Below are 18,879 nucleotides of genomic sequence, written 5' to 3' on the forward strand. Positions count from 1 at the left end.
AGTTGGCCTTTCTAGTCCTGGTTCCGGGTTATGTGTCATAGCAGCTATTATCAAAATGCAAAAGAATAAAAGTGTTAAAAGACACTCCACAAAATCGTAATAATGAGTAGCCAAATGTCCAGTAAAAAGATAAAAGTCAAGTAAATGGAGTAAAATTTGTAAAAGTAATTGAAGATAAAAGCAAAACGGCAATTAAAACAGAAAATGGTGTAAAAACTGGTCATCCAGTCTTCAAAGTTGTAAAATATTTACTTTAGCAAAATGGTAATGATCATAACCCGCCAGGAAAACTAACAGGTAAGTATAAAAACCACCGTCAGTCATCTGAAGCTGGTCTTTCCAGTCCTGGTTTTGGGTTATGAGTTAATATGGCCAGTACTAAAAAGTAAAGTAGTAAAAGTGTGAAATGATATGCAGCAAAAGTATAATAACAACTCGCCAGGATGACTAACGAGTAGTTCACACAGTAGCGTTAGTCACCTGAAGTTGGCCTTTCCAGTCCTGGTGTCGAGTTATTTAATGTTCTGGCCATTGTCCAATGTCAAATTGAATGAGAGAGATTAAAACTGTAAAAAAGGAACCACAATTAAAAAGGTGTAATGAATAAATATGCAACACTTAAATGAGAATAAAAAGATTAATGGCCATTAAAAAATTAAAAACATTATCTAGGTGGACAGAGTCACCATCACCAATAACTCTGTCCAATGTTACAGATTGACCCTGGGAAAAAATGTTTAAAATATTGCCGTCGTTGAGAATTGTAACGATGGCAAGAAAGTAAAACGTGGCTGATAGTGATTTGAGTGTTACACAAACTACACATTGGTGCATCATTTCCAGATAAAAGAAAATGATGAGTTAAAAAACTGTGACCAATGCGTAGCCTAGTGAGAACAACTTCCTCCTTCCGAACTTTACGGAAGCTAGATGGCCAAAGTCCAATTTTGGGTTTGATTTGAAAAAGTTTGTTGTCACGTTGATCACTCCAAGTGGACTGCCAGCTGGCACGGAGACGAGCCTTGAAGACAACACCATAGTCCATGATGGAATAGGCATAGGAGTGATGGTGCTAAGGCAGACATATTTAGCTGCCACGTCTGTAAGCTCGTTCCCGTGAATACCAACATGGCCTGGTATCCAGAAAAACTGGATTGAAGTAGCTGCTAATGAGAAATGGGCCAGTCGGTTTGAATATCAGCGAGAATAGGATGTGACCTAACGTGTAGCGATTCAAAGGCAAGTATAGAACTAAGCGAATCAGTATAAATAGTGCAGTTGGAGTACTGCTCAGCTGCAATATGATCCAGGACAAGAGATATGGCATACAGTTCAGCAGTGAACACAGAAGCTGTAGAAGGGATTCTGCGTGCAACTACTGACCCATAGCAAACCATAGCAGAGCCCACTGAGTTACCTGATTTGGAACCATCTGTATAAATGGGAACTGAATGATTGTTTGAAAGATATTCATTGAATAAAAGACGGTACTTCCAATCTGGAGTATCTACCTTTTTTAGGTGACTGAAAGAAAGGTCACATTTGGGGGCTGTAATAAGCCATGGTGGGATGGGCCAACCTGTGGAATCTGCAATGTTATCCAAGGACAGACCCAATTCATCCAATTGCGCTCGGATGCAAAGGCCAAACGGAGCAATGACAGATCGTCTGTTCTGAAAAAGTACTGCCCACCGAGGATGGAAAACACATTTCCAGGTGGGATGCTTTGGTAAGGAATGAAGGTTCGAAGTATATTGTAAAGATAGTTGCAAACGGCGAAGGTGTAGAGAAGGTTCATGAGATTCAATGTATATACTTTGAACTGGAGAGGTACGGAAAGCCCCAGTGCAGAGTCGAAGTTCTTGGTGACGAATGGGGTCCAGCATCTTTAAGGCCGAGGGTCTGGCAGAGCCATAGACCATTGATCCATAATCGAAGTTTCGATCTAATAAGAGCACGATATACCTTTAACATTGAACAGCGATCTGCCCCCAACTGGTAGAAGAGAGAACACGGAGGATGTTCAATGCTCTTGTGCATTTGACCCGAAGTTGCTTTAAGTGTGGTATAAAGGTCAGTTTACGATCAAAGATAAGCCCCAAGAACCACTGGCAGCAAAACTTCACCGATATGAAGTTCAGGATCAGGGTGAATACCCCGTCGATGGCAAAAGTGCATGCATACAGTTTTGGAGAGAGAGAAATTAAAGCCGTTCGCCAGAGTCCACTTCCGTACACAATTAAGGGCGGTTTGTAGTTGCCGCTCAATATATCTCATGTTTGACGACTGACATGAGATGTGAAAGTCGTCGACATACAGCCCATTCGCAACAGTGAGAGGGAGTTGTTCAGTGATGGCATTTATCTTTATACTGAAGAGTGTAACACTCAATACACAGCCTTGAGGGACTCCAAGTTCCTGTAAAAAAGAATGGGAAAGTGTCGAACCCACACGAACTTGGAATCTCCTGTCCATTAAAAAATTTTTAATAAACATGGTAGATTGCCACGTAACCCATATGTATGGAGGTCTCGCAAAACGCCATACCTCCATGTTGTGTCATAAGCCTTCTCTATGTCAAAGAATATTGATACAAGATGTTGGCGGTTGAGAAAGGCTTCTCTGATAGATGTTTCAAGACAAATTAGGAGGTCTGTGGTGGAGTGCTGTCGACGAAACCCACACTGGGTGGGTGAGAGGAGGTTGTTTGATTCAAGGAACCAAACAAGACGAGCATTAACCATCCTTTCTAATGTCTTACAGAGACATCTCGTCAAAGCAATTGAACGGTAGTTTGAAGGAATCTTAGGATCTTTCCCTGGCTTAGAGAAAGGTAAAATAATAGCCTGGTGCCAGGCATCAGGAAAAACATTCTCCTGCCAGATCCGGTTGAAAACAATCAGAAGGACATCAAGAGAAGCAGAAGATAGATGGTGCAGCATGTCATAATGAATATCATCAGGTCCAACAGACGTATTGGCAGACCGATGGCCATTTTTAGTTCCACCAGGGTAAAGGGACAATTATAGTCAAAGAAACAGTCAGTTCAAAAGGAAAGAGGTGATCGCTCCTCCTGACCATCAGAGAGTAAGATCGAGAGGGGGACAGAATTGTAGTGCCCATTAACCTTTCGAATCCTGTCCCATATGATCTTGGAACTGGTGGTAGAAGATATGCTGGTTGTGAACTTAATCCAAGATTCCTTCTGGCTTTAACATCTTACCCACCTAGCAAGTACACGGGCCCGTTGGAAAGCAACCTGGTTTGAAAGTGTGGGATATCTACGAAAAGTATCCCAGGCCCGCTTTTGAGCCTTCCGTGCTAAGTGGCAAGCAGGATTCCACCACGGATGAGGATATCGTGGAAAACGTGTCGAGGTTTTAGGAATACACTGAGCAGCTGCATGTGTAATACAGTCAGTTACCGCTGCTACACAGTCGTCTATTGATGGCTGATTTACGATGGCAGGATCAAGTTCTGCGCGAGCAGTGAAAGTGGACCAGTCTGCCTGATCCAGCTTCCACCGGGGTACGCGGGTAGGGTGGCATCGACCACGGCCAGTCTCTCTCAAAAGGATTGGAAAATGATCACTGCCTAGTGGATTACTGTCAACCCTCCATGAAAAATGGGAGAATAATGAAGGGGAGCAAACTGAGAGATCAATAGCGGTAAAGGACTGACTAGGTGCATGAAAGTAAGTGGAAGAACCAGTATTGAAAAGAGAAAGATTGTGATCAGAGAGCATCCGCTCTACAGATCGGCCCCTCCCATCAATAATAGCACTTCCCCAGAGGGGATGATGTCTATTAAAATCCCCTAGGATTAGAAATGGAGATGGCAATTGTTCAACGAGAGCATCAAGATCTGATTGATCATATGTCTCTCCAGGGGACAGGTACAGAGAACAAACAGTGATGGTATGACCCAAGGAAACACGGATGGCTACAGCCTCCAAGGGTGTGTTGAGTGACAAAGACAGGGTGGGCACGTGTTGATCAAGAAACATTTCTCAAAACTGCTGATACTGTCTCCATTCGGCAGTTTTCTCTGTACAGAAATGACAGGTTGTGTGATGGTCGAGTACATGGAGGGGTGGCACTGTTGAGGTTTACGTTCCATTGTATCAAAGTGGCCATTTTTAAGAACGGGTAGATGAAGTGGCTGGAGAACCCTTCGGTTTACGACCACGTCTTTTTTCTTTACTGTCTTTAGTCGGAGGAGGTCTATCAACCTCCATGGATCCTGCTCTGGGTCGGGTGGGCAGGGTTTTGTTATTGGAAGAGGAATCCAGTGACTGAGGACGCGAACGAATAATTGTTTTGTCTCTTGTGGTGGGAGAAAAAGATGTATCAGAAGAAATGCCTGTATTTGAAACTGAAGGGCGTGGATCTTGAGGTTTGTTGGAAGGTATGGGAGGAACAGAGATGGGTGTGAAAGTCGATTCATCAACCTTTTTAACCATGGAGGTCAAAAGGCTCTTCATTTGTTTTGAAAACGATTCTCTTGGAGGCACAGAGAGATCTGTCTGCACTCCCACTGTAGTTGTGGAATGAAGTGCAGCAGCATATGTCCGAGATGGAGTTGTGGACAGCAATTTCCGAGCCTCAGGATAACTAATGTTATGTGTCGTTTTCAAACGCTGCACCTCTTTTTCCTCCAACCATTTTGGGCAAAAATGAAAGTAAGAGGGGGTGAGAACCATTGCAGTTTACGCAATGTGGGTTCATGTCACAGTCATAGGCATCGTGGTCCTTGCCTCCACAACAAGCACATGTCGGGGAACCACGACAAGATGTCTTTGAGTGGCCAAATCTCTGACATTGGAAACATCAAGAGGGTTTGGTATGTATGGCGAACCCTGCAAATGAGATAACCTGCCTTGATGGTGGCAGGTGCACGTGGTGAAGTAAATGTTAAAACGAGGGTATTTGTTGGCAGTGTAACTCCATCTTTGCGAGTGGAGATGCGCCTCACTGCAGAAACTCCTTGAGTGAAGAGACCAGCGAGAATCTCTGACTCGAGAACGTTCTTCAAATCCCTTTCAACAATAACTCCTCATGAAGAATTCAAGGTAGCATGGGGTGTAACCTCAATAGGTATATCCCCAATTGCCTTTGAATTCAAGAGGATTTCACTGTGTTGGGATGTGGATGTTTCAACCAATATGTCACCAGATCGAAGTTTCTTTACTGACTTTGGAGAGCCAGCAAGTCCCTCTAGTCCCTTTTGAATAAAAAAGGGGACATTTGCCCTAAAGGTTTTTCCGAAAGAGAATGTAATATAAGAAAATGATGTACGTGTGTTACTGATGTTGAAGATTGCTGTTCTGAATATTCAAGACGTGGTCGACAATGGACGTTCAACCCATTGACTGTTTTTTTACAATTTTATTTAAATTTTTTAGAGGATCCATAGGAAAAGGAAAAAATTTCGGTACCCACTGACCCCACCCACCATGGAGCCCTACAAGGGGACGCACTACAAAGTCACTCAAGGACAATGCAGCAACGCCAGTGTTTCGTGAGTACTATACCCAAACACCAGCATCAGGCACAATGTCCACAACACCCGTTGAGACCTTCCAACACTGGTACTTGGTTGACTCTAGCCCAAATGGACCAGCCGACTGACCCAAGGGGGGCCACCCAAAGGCCGCCCGTCTACAGGAATTCGAGGCCAAAGTGGTGTGTTAGGGTTAAACCCCTCAACCACCAGGATCCTCTCCTCCCCTTCACGAGTCGCCATGCACGGCAAACACGTGGGTGGATGTTTAGATCCCAGAGAAGGTAACCAGATAGAACAGAACCTTCCCTGGGAGGTCCCCTCACCACGTACAGGAATCCACACCGAGGGGTGCAATGTATGATTACTGCATCGGAAAAACTGTGTCCGGAAGCAGTTCGCAAGCTACAGATGGTGGTTTGAATCGCATGACAGTTCAACGAAGAATTTCACACCTCTCAGCAGACATGACAAGGCAGCTTACAAATAAAGCAGCCAACTTTGTCTACTTCTCTCTGGCAGCAGACGAGTTGACTGACATTAGTTCAACAGCACAGCTACTAGGTTTTGTTCATGGCGTGTCGTCATCATTTGATATCACAGAGGAACTAATCAGCATGGGTTCCATGAAGGGTCAGACAACTGGATCTGCTCAATTCAAGGAGACAGTACAACTGTGTAGTAGTGTTCATTGAATTTCACAAAACTGGTAAGTGTGACAACTGATGGAGCACCAGCCATGACCAGAAAAAGTTGTGGGCTGGTAGCACTGTTGATGAAGCATCGAGGAAAGCAGAACAGACAGTTGGTGAAGTTGCACTATATTATTCACCAACAGAACCTGTGCAGTAAAGAACTAGGTTTTCAGGCACTGATAGCATTAGTGATGCAAACCATTAATTTCATCAAATCACGAGGGCTCAATCACCGTCAATGACCGAGAAAACAGTTTGCTTGACTTCTACAAAACATTGCCTGATACATTTGCTAATCTGAAAGAGAATGCACTTGTCCATACCAGCATGTTTGGCAGCACTACTGCTGCGAACAGGCTTTCTCACATATGAAACTGAACAAAAACAACACTCGCAATCAGCTGACTGATGATCATCTTAGACAGTCTTGCATCTTTCAACGTCAAACATCAAGCTGGACATTTCTAAGCTTGTAGATGACATGCAGCACCATTCATCGCACTGACTTTGACAGTTGACGTATCATAACATTTCTTAGAATAATGTGCAATCTCTTTGATGTAATCATTATTTGTGTGTTCTTAAACGTGATGTCCATCTTGTGTGAAACAACTGTGGGACGATTTTAATCTTCACTTTTTTGTGGCTGCCAACGGTTACAAAAAGTCTGTTTGTGGCCCCTGACTCAAAACGTTTGTGCACCACTGTTTTACAGGTTGGATCAGATACCATCATTTTGGGTTATACAATTAGTGAAAGAATTGAAAATTAAGAATAATAGTGATATACTTCACTGTCTTTGGAACTAAAACAAAGTTTGTAATTACATGAAATATCCAACACAATATGTTATAAAATAATTGGGAAAAAACTTTATTCTCATCTGGGATGTTTATATATTTTTGTACCTATATTCCCTTTCTTTTTCAGACTTAGTTTAAATTTGTGAAACATTTGACTTCACATGCTTTTCCTTTAAGAGACTGAACATGCAAAGCTTTGCATACATTGCAAAGAATCCAGTTTGGTGGCATCCTACAAAACAAGCTAAAATTAATTATGCCTTGTTATACTTAAACTAGTAAAAATACTTTCTATATAAAAATGTAAGAAAAATATTACTTCAATAAATCCTTAACGAAAATTAATTTAATTGCATAATGAATCCTTGATAAATATGATTTTAACTTATTGCATCATTTTTAGAATGTTATGATAAGAGACTGCAATACAAAAATTGAACTGAGAGACAAAACTATATACATTGAAAGATACACTTTTAATATTCATGCTGTAAGATGTAGAACAAACAACAAATGTATAACTTCTAATTATTATATCACATCTTTAAAAACGTTAGCACATGAACACACTCACCTTTACAATTTTTATCTGAATTTTCTTCAACTTCACTGTAAACAAATTCACTGTGTGATAATTTATCTTGCTTACTAAAATTTCCAGCAGCTGTACTTTCTTCATCTTCACTATCAATAAACCTATTTCTCTTGGCAGTTCTTTTTACTATAATGTCTTCATCTGCTTCACACATATCTTCATCAACAGTACTTTTTACTTTGTTTTCTCTTGTCAAGTCTTCATCAGTTGTTTCACTTTCATCACTTTCGTATTCTTCATCATTCTCACTTCCACTCTCTTCAGCTTCATCGTCTATAAATGCATTTCTTTTTACTTTTTTCTTTTCTACTAGAGACTCTTCACCTTCATCTGATTCTTCGTCAGTATCTGTTTGATCAGTTAATTCTTCTTCCTCAATCTCATTATCTTCTAAACTTTCGTCTTTAAAACCCTGCTCATTCTCTAACTCGAATCTTTCTCTCCTTTTTTCTCTTTGTTTTCTGCGTTGTACTGACAATTTTTCCCAAAGTTGTTGTTTCAACTGATCTAGTTTTGCTCCTAAACAAGAAAAAAACAAACATTGTACAATTACATATGCAAATATATTATAAACAGTAAAACACTATACATATACCCATATGGAAGCTGCAACTTCCATAGAAATGTAAAAACATAAGTAATTAAGGTGGACAGAACACTTAAATGACTAATTAAGAAAAATGGTATAAAAATTACTATAAAAGTATCGGAGTAAAAATTAAACCTATTTTTAGAAAAACGTAGACCTGTATTTCATGCCAAAACACCACGGACAAAATTATCCTTATTGCAAGGTAAACCTATATCTTATCCCAAAACATCATACACAGCAAGGGAAACCTGTACCTCAAGACAAAACTATCTTCATGTAGGGTTTATAATTAGTTTTAATGGAGGCAGCCAAGCCTCCAAAACATACATTTTTTGGGGGCCAATTATATAGCTCATTGCAAAATGTACACCTTTATGGAGGTTATCAGAAATATCACTAAATTAAATAGCAATGTTATGTAAATTGAAAGAAAACTAAAGATACCAAGATATCTCAATTTATTCTGTTATAAACTTGTATTTCATTAGAGAAAATAAAAGTCAAATTATTTCATCTTTTTCAGACCACTTAAATGATTATTATTTTATATGTGAACCTTAACTTCTCTCTACAGTACAGTATAACAGTTCTGTTAAATTTGTAGTCTCCTTAAAAAATGAAGAAAAAACAATTTATGCATCACTGCTAGAGAAATTTTTTTCTTTTGTTCCCCTTTAAAAACAGTGTCCTTTCCTATTCAAAATAAATAATAAAGAAAATCTTTGCACCACTGTCAATGTATTCTATTCTTGTTCCCATATAACCCACTACGTGACATATTTGTCAACAAAATGTCAACACTTTTGATGGTAAAAACATACAATTTACACTACCATCTTTATAACAATCAGTTTTTTCATATCTTGAAAGAACTAATAGTTATTCATGAATTTGTAATAAGCAGAGTTTTCAAACTAGCAACATATGAAAAACATGCATATAGCTCTAAAATAACTTAGGTGGTAATGAGTTGAATTAAGTGTTCTTTCCAATCAAAATAAATTATGAAATAATTTATTTTTTGATCATCAACGTTTCATAGATGTTGACACTGTTTTTGCAAAAGGACTTTCTACTCATAAATAATAGTCTGCCAGTAGCAGATCAGTGTTGCCAAATGATATTCAATCAACTTTTGGTATAGTGCAATAGACTTTGCTGAAGACTAATCAACAGTTATGAATCCATCCTAATTGCATGCTGAATATTTAGCTTTCTTACCAACAGTTAAAGTTAAGATTTAAATGTGGCCTTCAGGCCTTTCATATTCAAAGTCAATGTCCCCTCAAGAGTCAGTATTAAACCCAAAATTATGGAAATTCTTGTCAATGATACCCTGTTCCTATCCTCAAACCATTCACTTGCATCTCAATTTGCAACATTTAAGGTCCAAATATCACATCATACAGTATAAGATTGGTGCAACAGACACCATGTAGCCCTCAAACAATCCAAATCCTAAGCTGTATAACTTATTTTTCTAGGAAAGTAAATAAAATTTGGAAAAAAAAACTTCATAATTTCCATTAAACCTTTTATGATGAGCTTGGTATAATATACAAGTTAAGTATTTTACACAATAATTTGTTTAATGCAGTTTTGTGTATCTTCACAAAATGTGGTAGACCTTTCATTAAAGTTTGCAAGTGTTTTGTACAAAAAATTTTTTTTAATGACATATTTTTAGTAAAGATGCATTTATTGAAATAAAGTCTGTTTTATCAATAGTTGGAGTGCAAAATTATTTTCTTGTTCCAATTACAAACTATTCTTTATCCAAAATATCTCAAATATTTTTTATGTAATTTCTAAAACCTCCTAAATACATTTCAAACATTCTTTGTTTCAGTAAAACTTTATATATTTTGTCTGTTATTTGTTCTTCCCTAACTATACGTGGTTTGTCAATTTGACCAACCTTGTATGATTGTACAAAAAAGGAAATATAAACTATGCTATTTTTCATTCTAGAATGACTACAGATTACAACATAAAAAACAAATGTTAATTTTGTCTAAATTGCTTAAATCTCCCAACATTATACATTTATGTATATTTATTATTTTTATTATATTCCAGTCATACCTAGCTAACATTACAGAAGTTACAATGATGCATCACACGTGTACTTGTGCCACCATATCTAACGATATAAAGCTGACCTTTAGTCTTTATAAAGTGACTTGACTTTGTTGTGCTTTAGTGGACTAAATACAGTCACATTTTAATTATTATACCTTATATATATGTATCTAGATTATTACCATTTACAAACAAGTTCTTAAACATAATAAATATGGCAAACAATCATATCTTCTAGTTATAACAACCTTTGTACTCTTTTACTGCAGGTTGCTAAAGTGTTTCAAATTTTGCACAGGTTTTATATATATATATTCGAAATAACCAAAAATCAAACAAATTCATGAATACCATACAATTCCACTATAAATTATCAATTAATAACCATGTTTCATCTGCAAAATATGTAATTTTGAGAAGATTACAGACAACCTACAAGTTTTAAATCTTGGTTTAAAAGAACCAGTTGGTTTTTCACACTTTAAGATGGCTGAGAATGCCACTAGGAGGACATTGAGTTTTTAATTGGTTATTCCTATCATATATTGAAGTAAGTGTATACAAGATATTATTTCTAAAAATGAAATGAGGTGAGCAGGGCTAGTGTTTGATTCAGTAAATAAGCTGCATCTCAATATATAGAAAAGACATTAGGTTCTTATTTTATATTCTAGCTTATTACTATCTGTAACAGTTCCTAATTTGTATGAAACTATAGACTTTAGACTTTGCATTTGGACATCTGAAACATATAATTTGAACCAATTCTCCATTCAACATACTACATGACAAAAACAGCCAGCTTTTATATTTTAGCCTTCATATGCAGTGAGCAGCCTCCTTCACTTTCAGTATCAACCTCTCTTTCTTTCAACAAACTTCCTGTTTCCTGTCTCCAACTCCCAACTGTTTGTTTCTCCTTGATGTTTATTGCAAAGTGTCAACTTTCTTTGTTTATCTTATTCACCAACCATGTTTGTGAATCAGTCTTTCATGCTTCAACAACACTAAGCTCCATATATTTTCATCAAAACACTCAAAAATCTTAAGACAATTTTTTTGCAGCCTTCTTAGTTGTTTAACCAAAGTTTTTGCAATCTTCTAACTGCTCCTAGTTATCTTTCAGGCCTTTTCTGAACCCAAAGAGTTTTCAAACCAAAATATAAACTTATGAATTGTACATGTATACATTGCTTTTTAGACATAAGCTATACATGTTGTATATATCATACATCAGTGCAGCTAGCACACATCTATGAGGTAAACATTTGTTGTATTATCATTTATAGTGGTGGCATTTGTGGACTGAGTGAATGACAAGCTTTAATAAACTTGAGAAAGCCCATTGGCTCCTGGGTTCCCATTAATTTTGAGCCCCATTAGATCACAGAAATGTTGACACTAATCTGACAATATTACTGATAAAACTATTCTTAGAGCAAGGGAAACCTGTATCTCATGACAAATCATCACTGAAAAAACATCCTCATACCAAGGGAAACCCATATTTATGCAATACTCTTATTAAAAAGTGTCAGTCACATTTCAAGTACACTATGGAATTAGACTTTCATTTACACATTTACACTTAAACAATAGTGAAGGCTTTTTCATACTTAATATACCTAGATTTATTTATTAGTTGTTTGTAATTTCTATATACCACTAATTTTAATTTTGTCATTTTCATCAAAGATTATTTCCAATTGTTAGCTTAGTTTATGGATGTAGGACTAACTTGTATTTATTTAGATGGCCAAGCCAAATATAACTTTTATTGATTGACATGTTATCTTGGTTAGGATATTTAATACATTCAGCCATAGTAGAGCATGTCACATCAAGTGGACACAGAATAAACTGGGAGAAAACTAAAATCATCGACACAAATTCTGGAAGACAAGAAATATCAAAGAATCATTTTGTATTAACACTATTAAAACTTAGATTCCAGATCAGAGGTAAGTAACCTGTGGCTGCCATTGGTTGAATCTACAGGAAATCTCTCCTCCAATCAGAAACAGTGATAATCCAACCAATCATAACATGCTCTTCACAATCCACCTGGACACTATGAAAGACCATCAGCACCCACACACATACACACACTGACTTGAAGATAAAAGGTGGAAGACTTTCGAAATGTTGTCCTTTACACTTGTATCTACACAACAGGCAGTTGCCATCCATTCTACAAAGTTTCATCATGAATACTCTGCCTAAACAATCTATCAAAGGAATTAATATGGTTTGAATATTATATTAAACTATGTTCATTACTAGGTTTGTGTGTCAATATTTCCAAGAAAACTTGAATCTTTTCTACTAATCTATTCTTTATTTACCAAATTCTTGTTGGCTTAAGTGGTTTTGTGTCATCACTATCTACTTGTCAGTGTAAAATTTATTGTGAATGATCTTAAAGTTAAGGAAAAGTTTTATACTAAAGAGTAGCCTGTGATGCTACAAAACCAATTACATAAAGAATTTGATAAATAAAAAACAGACTAGCATAAAAACAGATGTTAATTTATATATTCTTCTGTTCCATGTAGATAGCTTGCTTTAAATCAAAAGTTAATATTAATGTAAATGTGTTATTATCACAGTCTGTACTTCCATAACATACAAATGATAGATATTTTCTTCAGGCTTACATTTTGTAATTAAAAATAAGGTGGTATTCAACAATTATGCAAACTAAACACTAAAATAAGGTACAGATTTTTTTTTTTTCCTACCAGTTTACTAAGAAACAAATAACAAAATAAAACAAGTAGAACAGAAACTTTCTTTTAGAATCTCGTCAAGAGCCTCATGAAAAATCTTTCTATAATTCTAACTTTTAAAATATGAACAGCATCCTTTCAAAATAATTCAAATGCAAAATATTGTAAAGTTACAGTGCAACAAAAAATAAGTTATGAAAATCATATTTCATCTGTCTTGTAGCTACATTGGCAACAGATACCCAATTAATTAAATTAATACTAAACACTTCTAAGAAAAGTGTTCCAATTCTATTTTTCATGCAATTCAGGATGAAGGAATAATATGTATTCAATGATATTTATTGTTTTTTCTTTAAATAATGGAAACGGTAAATCTCTACAAAATAAATTGTCAGCTCTCATAATACTATTCTTAAACACCTTTACAAAGCATATGATGATATACATCATTGTTTAAATTCTAAATAAACTATAGTGTATCTGTCTTGGAGTGGATGGCTATTTGGCGAATGCTGTTCATTCAAACCTCATTCTCAGTCCAATATACTCTACTAAAGCTCTCCAAAAATTAATTAACAATAACAAAATAAACATGTCAATGGAACACTAGAATTAGTACTAACAAAGTATGAATTTAATAAACAATCAAGAAACATTATAAATCATTCTGTGTTAAGTGAGGGACAAAAGGTGATAATTACTTAACCTTGAATTGACACATACCAGGAGTTGTAGAAAGTGGGGAAAGATCTTTCTCAGTAACTGAAGTTGTCACAGAATCAGAAACCAATTCTTCCTTACCACTTTCTGTATTGACTTCTTTACGTACAATTCTATAAAAAAAATCAAAAAGTAGATCACAAGTTAACCTATAATAATATTGTATTGGTTGTCAAAAAACAAACAAACAAACAAACAAAGACTACACAGACTGTAAATTATGATAACACTGATATACAAAGACCATAAAAAATACTGAATTACAAGAATTTTGATGTTTTTATAGTTTATTTATTTCTGAAAAATACAAGTAAGGTTTAGCTGGGAATTCTGAGTCTTTATTCAACTAATTCCTGACACCTTTTTTACCTGCATCTTTTGCTACATTGCCCGTGATGATGAAAAAACCCACTTGTAGAGAAAAATATATATGTAAAAACGGCTGGATGGGTCAAGAAAGTTTTTTTTTATGTAGAGGAGCGAACTAAGTTTCGACCTTCTTTTTACGTATATATTTTGCTACATTGGTAAAAATAAGCCTTTACCATGCTAATGTTGCAGAGTATCTTAAGGAAACAGTCAGTGACCTGTAAAAACTTTCAAACAACAGCAATCTTGGTCATTCAAGTTCAACGTTTTCATTTAAATTAGCATGGTCTACCCATGCTGTACCCAGGTACAGCCTTTAGAAATATTAGACTTGCATAAGAACTCTCAGTCATACTACTATACTGCAACACACACACTGCTGATAAGTATTGTTATTCAGACTGTGGCTTATTCACTTGGAGAGAGACAAATATAGCCATATTTTATTTAATATTATTCTGTTTTGTATTGATCACCCAAAATTCTGAGTTTGATTTTATAAATTTCATCATTTTAGTTCCTACCAAAGGTTTCTCTGTAATATGTTAAGACAGCCATGTTAGTTTTACTGCTGTCAGCATCTATACAAGAAATTAATCAGAAGTATACTGGCCACTAACTTTTCAAATCTTGTCCCACATGATTTTGGAACTGACAGTAGAAAAGATGTGAGAGGTGTATTTAATCCAAGATTCCTTCTGGCTTCAACTTTTGACTTGCCGACCATGTGCATGGATCTGCTGAAAAGCAATGCAGTTTAAAATTGTGAAATACATATGAAAGGTATCACAGACCTCTTTTTGAGCCTTCTGTGCCATGTGGCAGGCAGGATTCCACTAAGCATGTGTATGCTATGAAAAACGTGTCGAGGTTTTAGGAATACACTTAGCAGATGACTGGACAATATAGTCAGTCTCTACTGTCAAGCAGTCATCTATTGATGACTTACAGGCAATGGCAGGATCAAGTTTCGAGAGAGCAATGAAAGAGGACTAGTTGGCCTGATTGAATTTCTATCAAAGCACATGGGTTGAGTGGCATCAACCATGGTCAGTCTTTCTCAAAATGATAAGAAAATGATCATTGTCCCATGGGTTACTGTCAACCCTCAAAGAAAAGTGAAGGGGAGCAGAAAGAGACCAACAGTAGTAAAAGACTGACTAGGTGCATGAAAATAAGTATAAGAACCAGTATTGAAGAGAGATTACAGTATTGTTGTAATCCAACAGCATATTCTCTATGGAACAGCCCTTCCCATCACTATCAGTGCCAGAGGGGATTATGTCTATTAAAATTCCCCAGGATTAAAAAGAGAGATAGTAACTGCTCAGTGAGAGCATCAAGGTCTGACTGATCATAGGTTTCTCCACAGGAGACAGAGAGAACAAATAGTGATGGTACAATTCAAGAAAACATGGATGGATACATCCTGCAAAGATGAATCAAGTGGCAAAAACATGGTGGGCACATGCTGATACAGTCTCCCTTTGGTAGTTTTCCTTGTACAGAATGGACAGTTTATATAATGGACAAGTACATAACACACAGTATGGTAAAAATCATTAAAATCCTTAACATTATCTACATTAAAACAAAAATCCCGACAGCTCTACTGAAACAAAGTGGCAATTTTTATTTATGTAGAGGAGAAAGGAGCAGGAAGCCCTTCTGCTTCTGATCATTTTTTTCTTCTCTTCATTGGAAGAAGGTCTCTGTCTGTGGACAAAGATTCTGATGACTGAAGGCATGAATGAATAATCATTTTGCTTCTCAAAGCTGCTGAAGAGGATAGACCCGAGGAAGCACATGAACCCAAGCCAAAGGAAGTGGAACCTGTCAGTCACTGCAAGGAGTGACAGGGACAGAAATGAAAGTAGACATAGATTCATCAACATTTTTAATCACAGAAGGCAAAAGACTCTTCAGATGTTTAGCAAATGACTGCTACTAGCATGGAAAGATCTGTCTGCACTCTCACTGTGGCAGTGGAACAGAGTGTACCAGCACATGTCTGAGATAAAGTTGGGAACAATTTCTGAGCATCTGAGTAGGAGATATTTATAGTATTCAAATATTGCACCTTTTTCTCCTCCACCCATTTAAGGCAAGAAACAGAACAAAGGGGGGTGTGAGCCACTACAGTTAACACAGTGTAGTTTCAGTTCCAGCTCATAAGTGTTGTGATCTTTGCCACCACAATGAGCAGATGTTAAAGAACCACAACATGATGTTTTAAGTTACCAAACCATCGACACTGGAAATATGAGGGTTGGAAATGTATGGCTGTACCTTACAATTCAGATAACCTGCTTTGACTGTGGTAGAAGTACGTGTTGATGTAAACATCAGCATCAGAACATTAGTAGGCACCATAATTCCATCTTTGCAAATAGATATTTGGTGCACTGCAGAAATGCCTTGGCTAGAGAAACCAGGGAGGATCTCTAACTCAGGAATGTCCTTTAATTCCTCTCAACTATTAACTCTTCTGGAAGAATTCAAAGCTGCATGGGGAGTAACCTCAGTGGGTATAATCTCCAATGGCCTTCAATTTCAAGAGATGTTTGGTATGTTGTGGTGAAGACGTTTCCACCAAAATGTCTCCACAGCATAACTTCTTTACTGAGTTAGGGGAGCCAGCAAGCCCTTCTAATCCCTTTTGAATAATAAAAAAGGAGACATCTGCCCTTATGATATCTCTGATAGGGAATGCATAATTAGAAATTGAGGTACAGAATCTGACTGTAATGGTGGGCTGTACACCAGAGCCATTCATGCCGGGTCATTTTCCAATAGTTTTTTTTCAATTTTTTTCATAAATGGGAGAATCTATAGTAAATGCAATACATTTCACTGCCCACTGACCCCACCCACCATGGAGCCATAAGAGGGGACACACTACAATGCCAGGGCTTCATGAACATTTTACCCAAACACCAGCATCAGACACAATGTTCACAACACCTGTTAAGAATGTCCAATGCTGTCTATCTACAAGAATTCAAGGCCAAAGTGGTGCATTGGAGTTGGAATCCTCAACCACCAGAAGAGATAAATTGAAAGTAAAAAACCTTTTCTGAGAGATCACCTCACAATGTACAGGAATCCACTTGAGGGGGAAAGGAGAATGGTCAGAAGAGGTTTAACTGAGGCATTTAAGATTATTAAGGGTACTGATATATAGATCAAACTTTGTGTTTAAAAGTGAAAACAATAGAACAAGGAGTCATAAGTTAAAATTTTGGCAATGTGGAAATTATCTGCAGTTTAGACAGTATTACTTTTCCAACAGCTTTTGATATCAGCTGCCTTCAAGAGTGGTGGAGGCAGAAAATTTAACCAATTTCAAGAAAAGATTGGATGAATACATGAATAATAAGGGGTGGTTGTAATTGGGAGCTGTAAGGGGCATCCTTGATGGGGTATTAAGCTCCTTTTGGTCCCTTTAAAATGTTATGAATTATAAAAAACAGCATTAAAATCAGAAAACGAGATGAATAACAAAGAGAATAGTCCTGTCAAAGAAACCATATCACATACTCTAAAACACATGCCCCAAATCTCATAACTATTAAAGAAGAAATCAAAGTAATGAGAGAGAAAATAATAATAATCAGAAATTTTAACATAAATTATTCAAATTTGAGATTACATTTGTGAACTGAAGTAAATAAAGGCAAAACATAGGATAGTATGTTTTTACTATAACATATAATTATTTAAAGATAATTCTTTAAATACGAATTTATAGTTCAAAACAGTAAGTGCAAAATTTCCATAACTTTTGATGAAAACACATCTAAAACACCACCAGTGATGAGGAAAGAATAACCCTTTGGTATACACAATGCATACAAAAGAAGTACTCACCACAGAGGATGAGCTGATTTCCTAGTGGTATAGGACTGCATTCTAATACTGACTGCATCATAGACTAGCATAGTACACATTATTGTGTAGAGGGGTGTGAAATATCATTCAAACACTTAATTCATGCATAAAAATGTTTTGAAAGTGGGATGAGATAATAGCTATCTGTTCTGTGGAGAGGTGTATGGAATTTCTGCTTGATAATTAATACACCATTTGAAATAAGATAGGCTGTGTTTTTATAAAATAATCACTTTTTTAAAACTATTTTGATAAATATAAAATAAACAATAATAATTACTCAATTTATTACGCTTACTTTATGGTAATGTTCTTTTTGGAAATATTTTTCTTCTGACTTGTAGTATGATGAACAAATTTTTCCATGAACTTCTCAAGAGCAGATTTTATATTTGGAGAATCTCCTTCATCAAGATCAATGAAAGTATTTGGATTTCCAGAAATCTTTGGATTTGAAATTTTCACTACTTTTAAACATTTTTCCTTCAGAATTTGTTTAGGTCCTTTTGTTTTCAATTCCTTATCCTGATTCAACTGTTCATTATTTGTAAAAAACACAGTACTATTATTTTCTTCAGCACAAACATTAGCAGACTCAGGCTTTGTTTCAGGACAATGCAAAGATAAATTAAGATTGCCATCATTTCCAAGTGCAGTACTGATCAATGAATTACTTATTTCAGCTTCATCCTCGTTTTTTTCAGGAGGTGAAAGTTCAGATGAATCTAACTTTTTGCTGTATATGAAATAAATAAAAGCAAGTTATTAAAAAGTGTATTATATTATATTATTAGAAAATTGTATTATAATACATGTGCAAAAAATGAGGATACTTGTTTATTTTCATATGTAAAAAGAAAGTTGCCAGAGAGTTTGAAATAACACAACGTAAACTTTT

General features: G+C 36.3%; 1 protein-coding gene across 4 annotated transcripts in view; it reads right to left on the reverse strand.

Moving 5' to 3' along the window:
* Positions 1 to 18,879, reverse strand: part of LOC143226286 (claspin-like) — a 70,121-nt gene that overhangs the window by 32,769 nt on the left and 18,473 nt on the right. For all 4 annotated transcript variants that reach the window (XM_076457063.1, XM_076457061.1, XM_076457062.1 and 1 more), the window contains 3 exons: positions 18,280 to 18,717; positions 13,725 to 13,834; positions 7,575 to 8,114 (listed from right to left, as the gene is read on the reverse strand). In XM_076457063.1, the coding sequence (XP_076313178.1) occupies positions 7,575 to 8,114; positions 13,725 to 13,834; positions 18,280 to 18,717 (1,088 nt within the window). The remainder of the gene's footprint in view (positions 1 to 7,574; positions 8,115 to 13,724; positions 13,835 to 18,279; positions 18,718 to 18,879) is intronic.

This window comes from Tachypleus tridentatus, chromosome 9 (assembly GCF_004210375.1).
Source record: "Tachypleus tridentatus isolate NWPU-2018 chromosome 9, ASM421037v1, whole genome shotgun sequence".
Taxonomy (NCBI): Eukaryota; Metazoa; Arthropoda; class Merostomata; order Xiphosura; family Limulidae; genus Tachypleus; species Tachypleus tridentatus.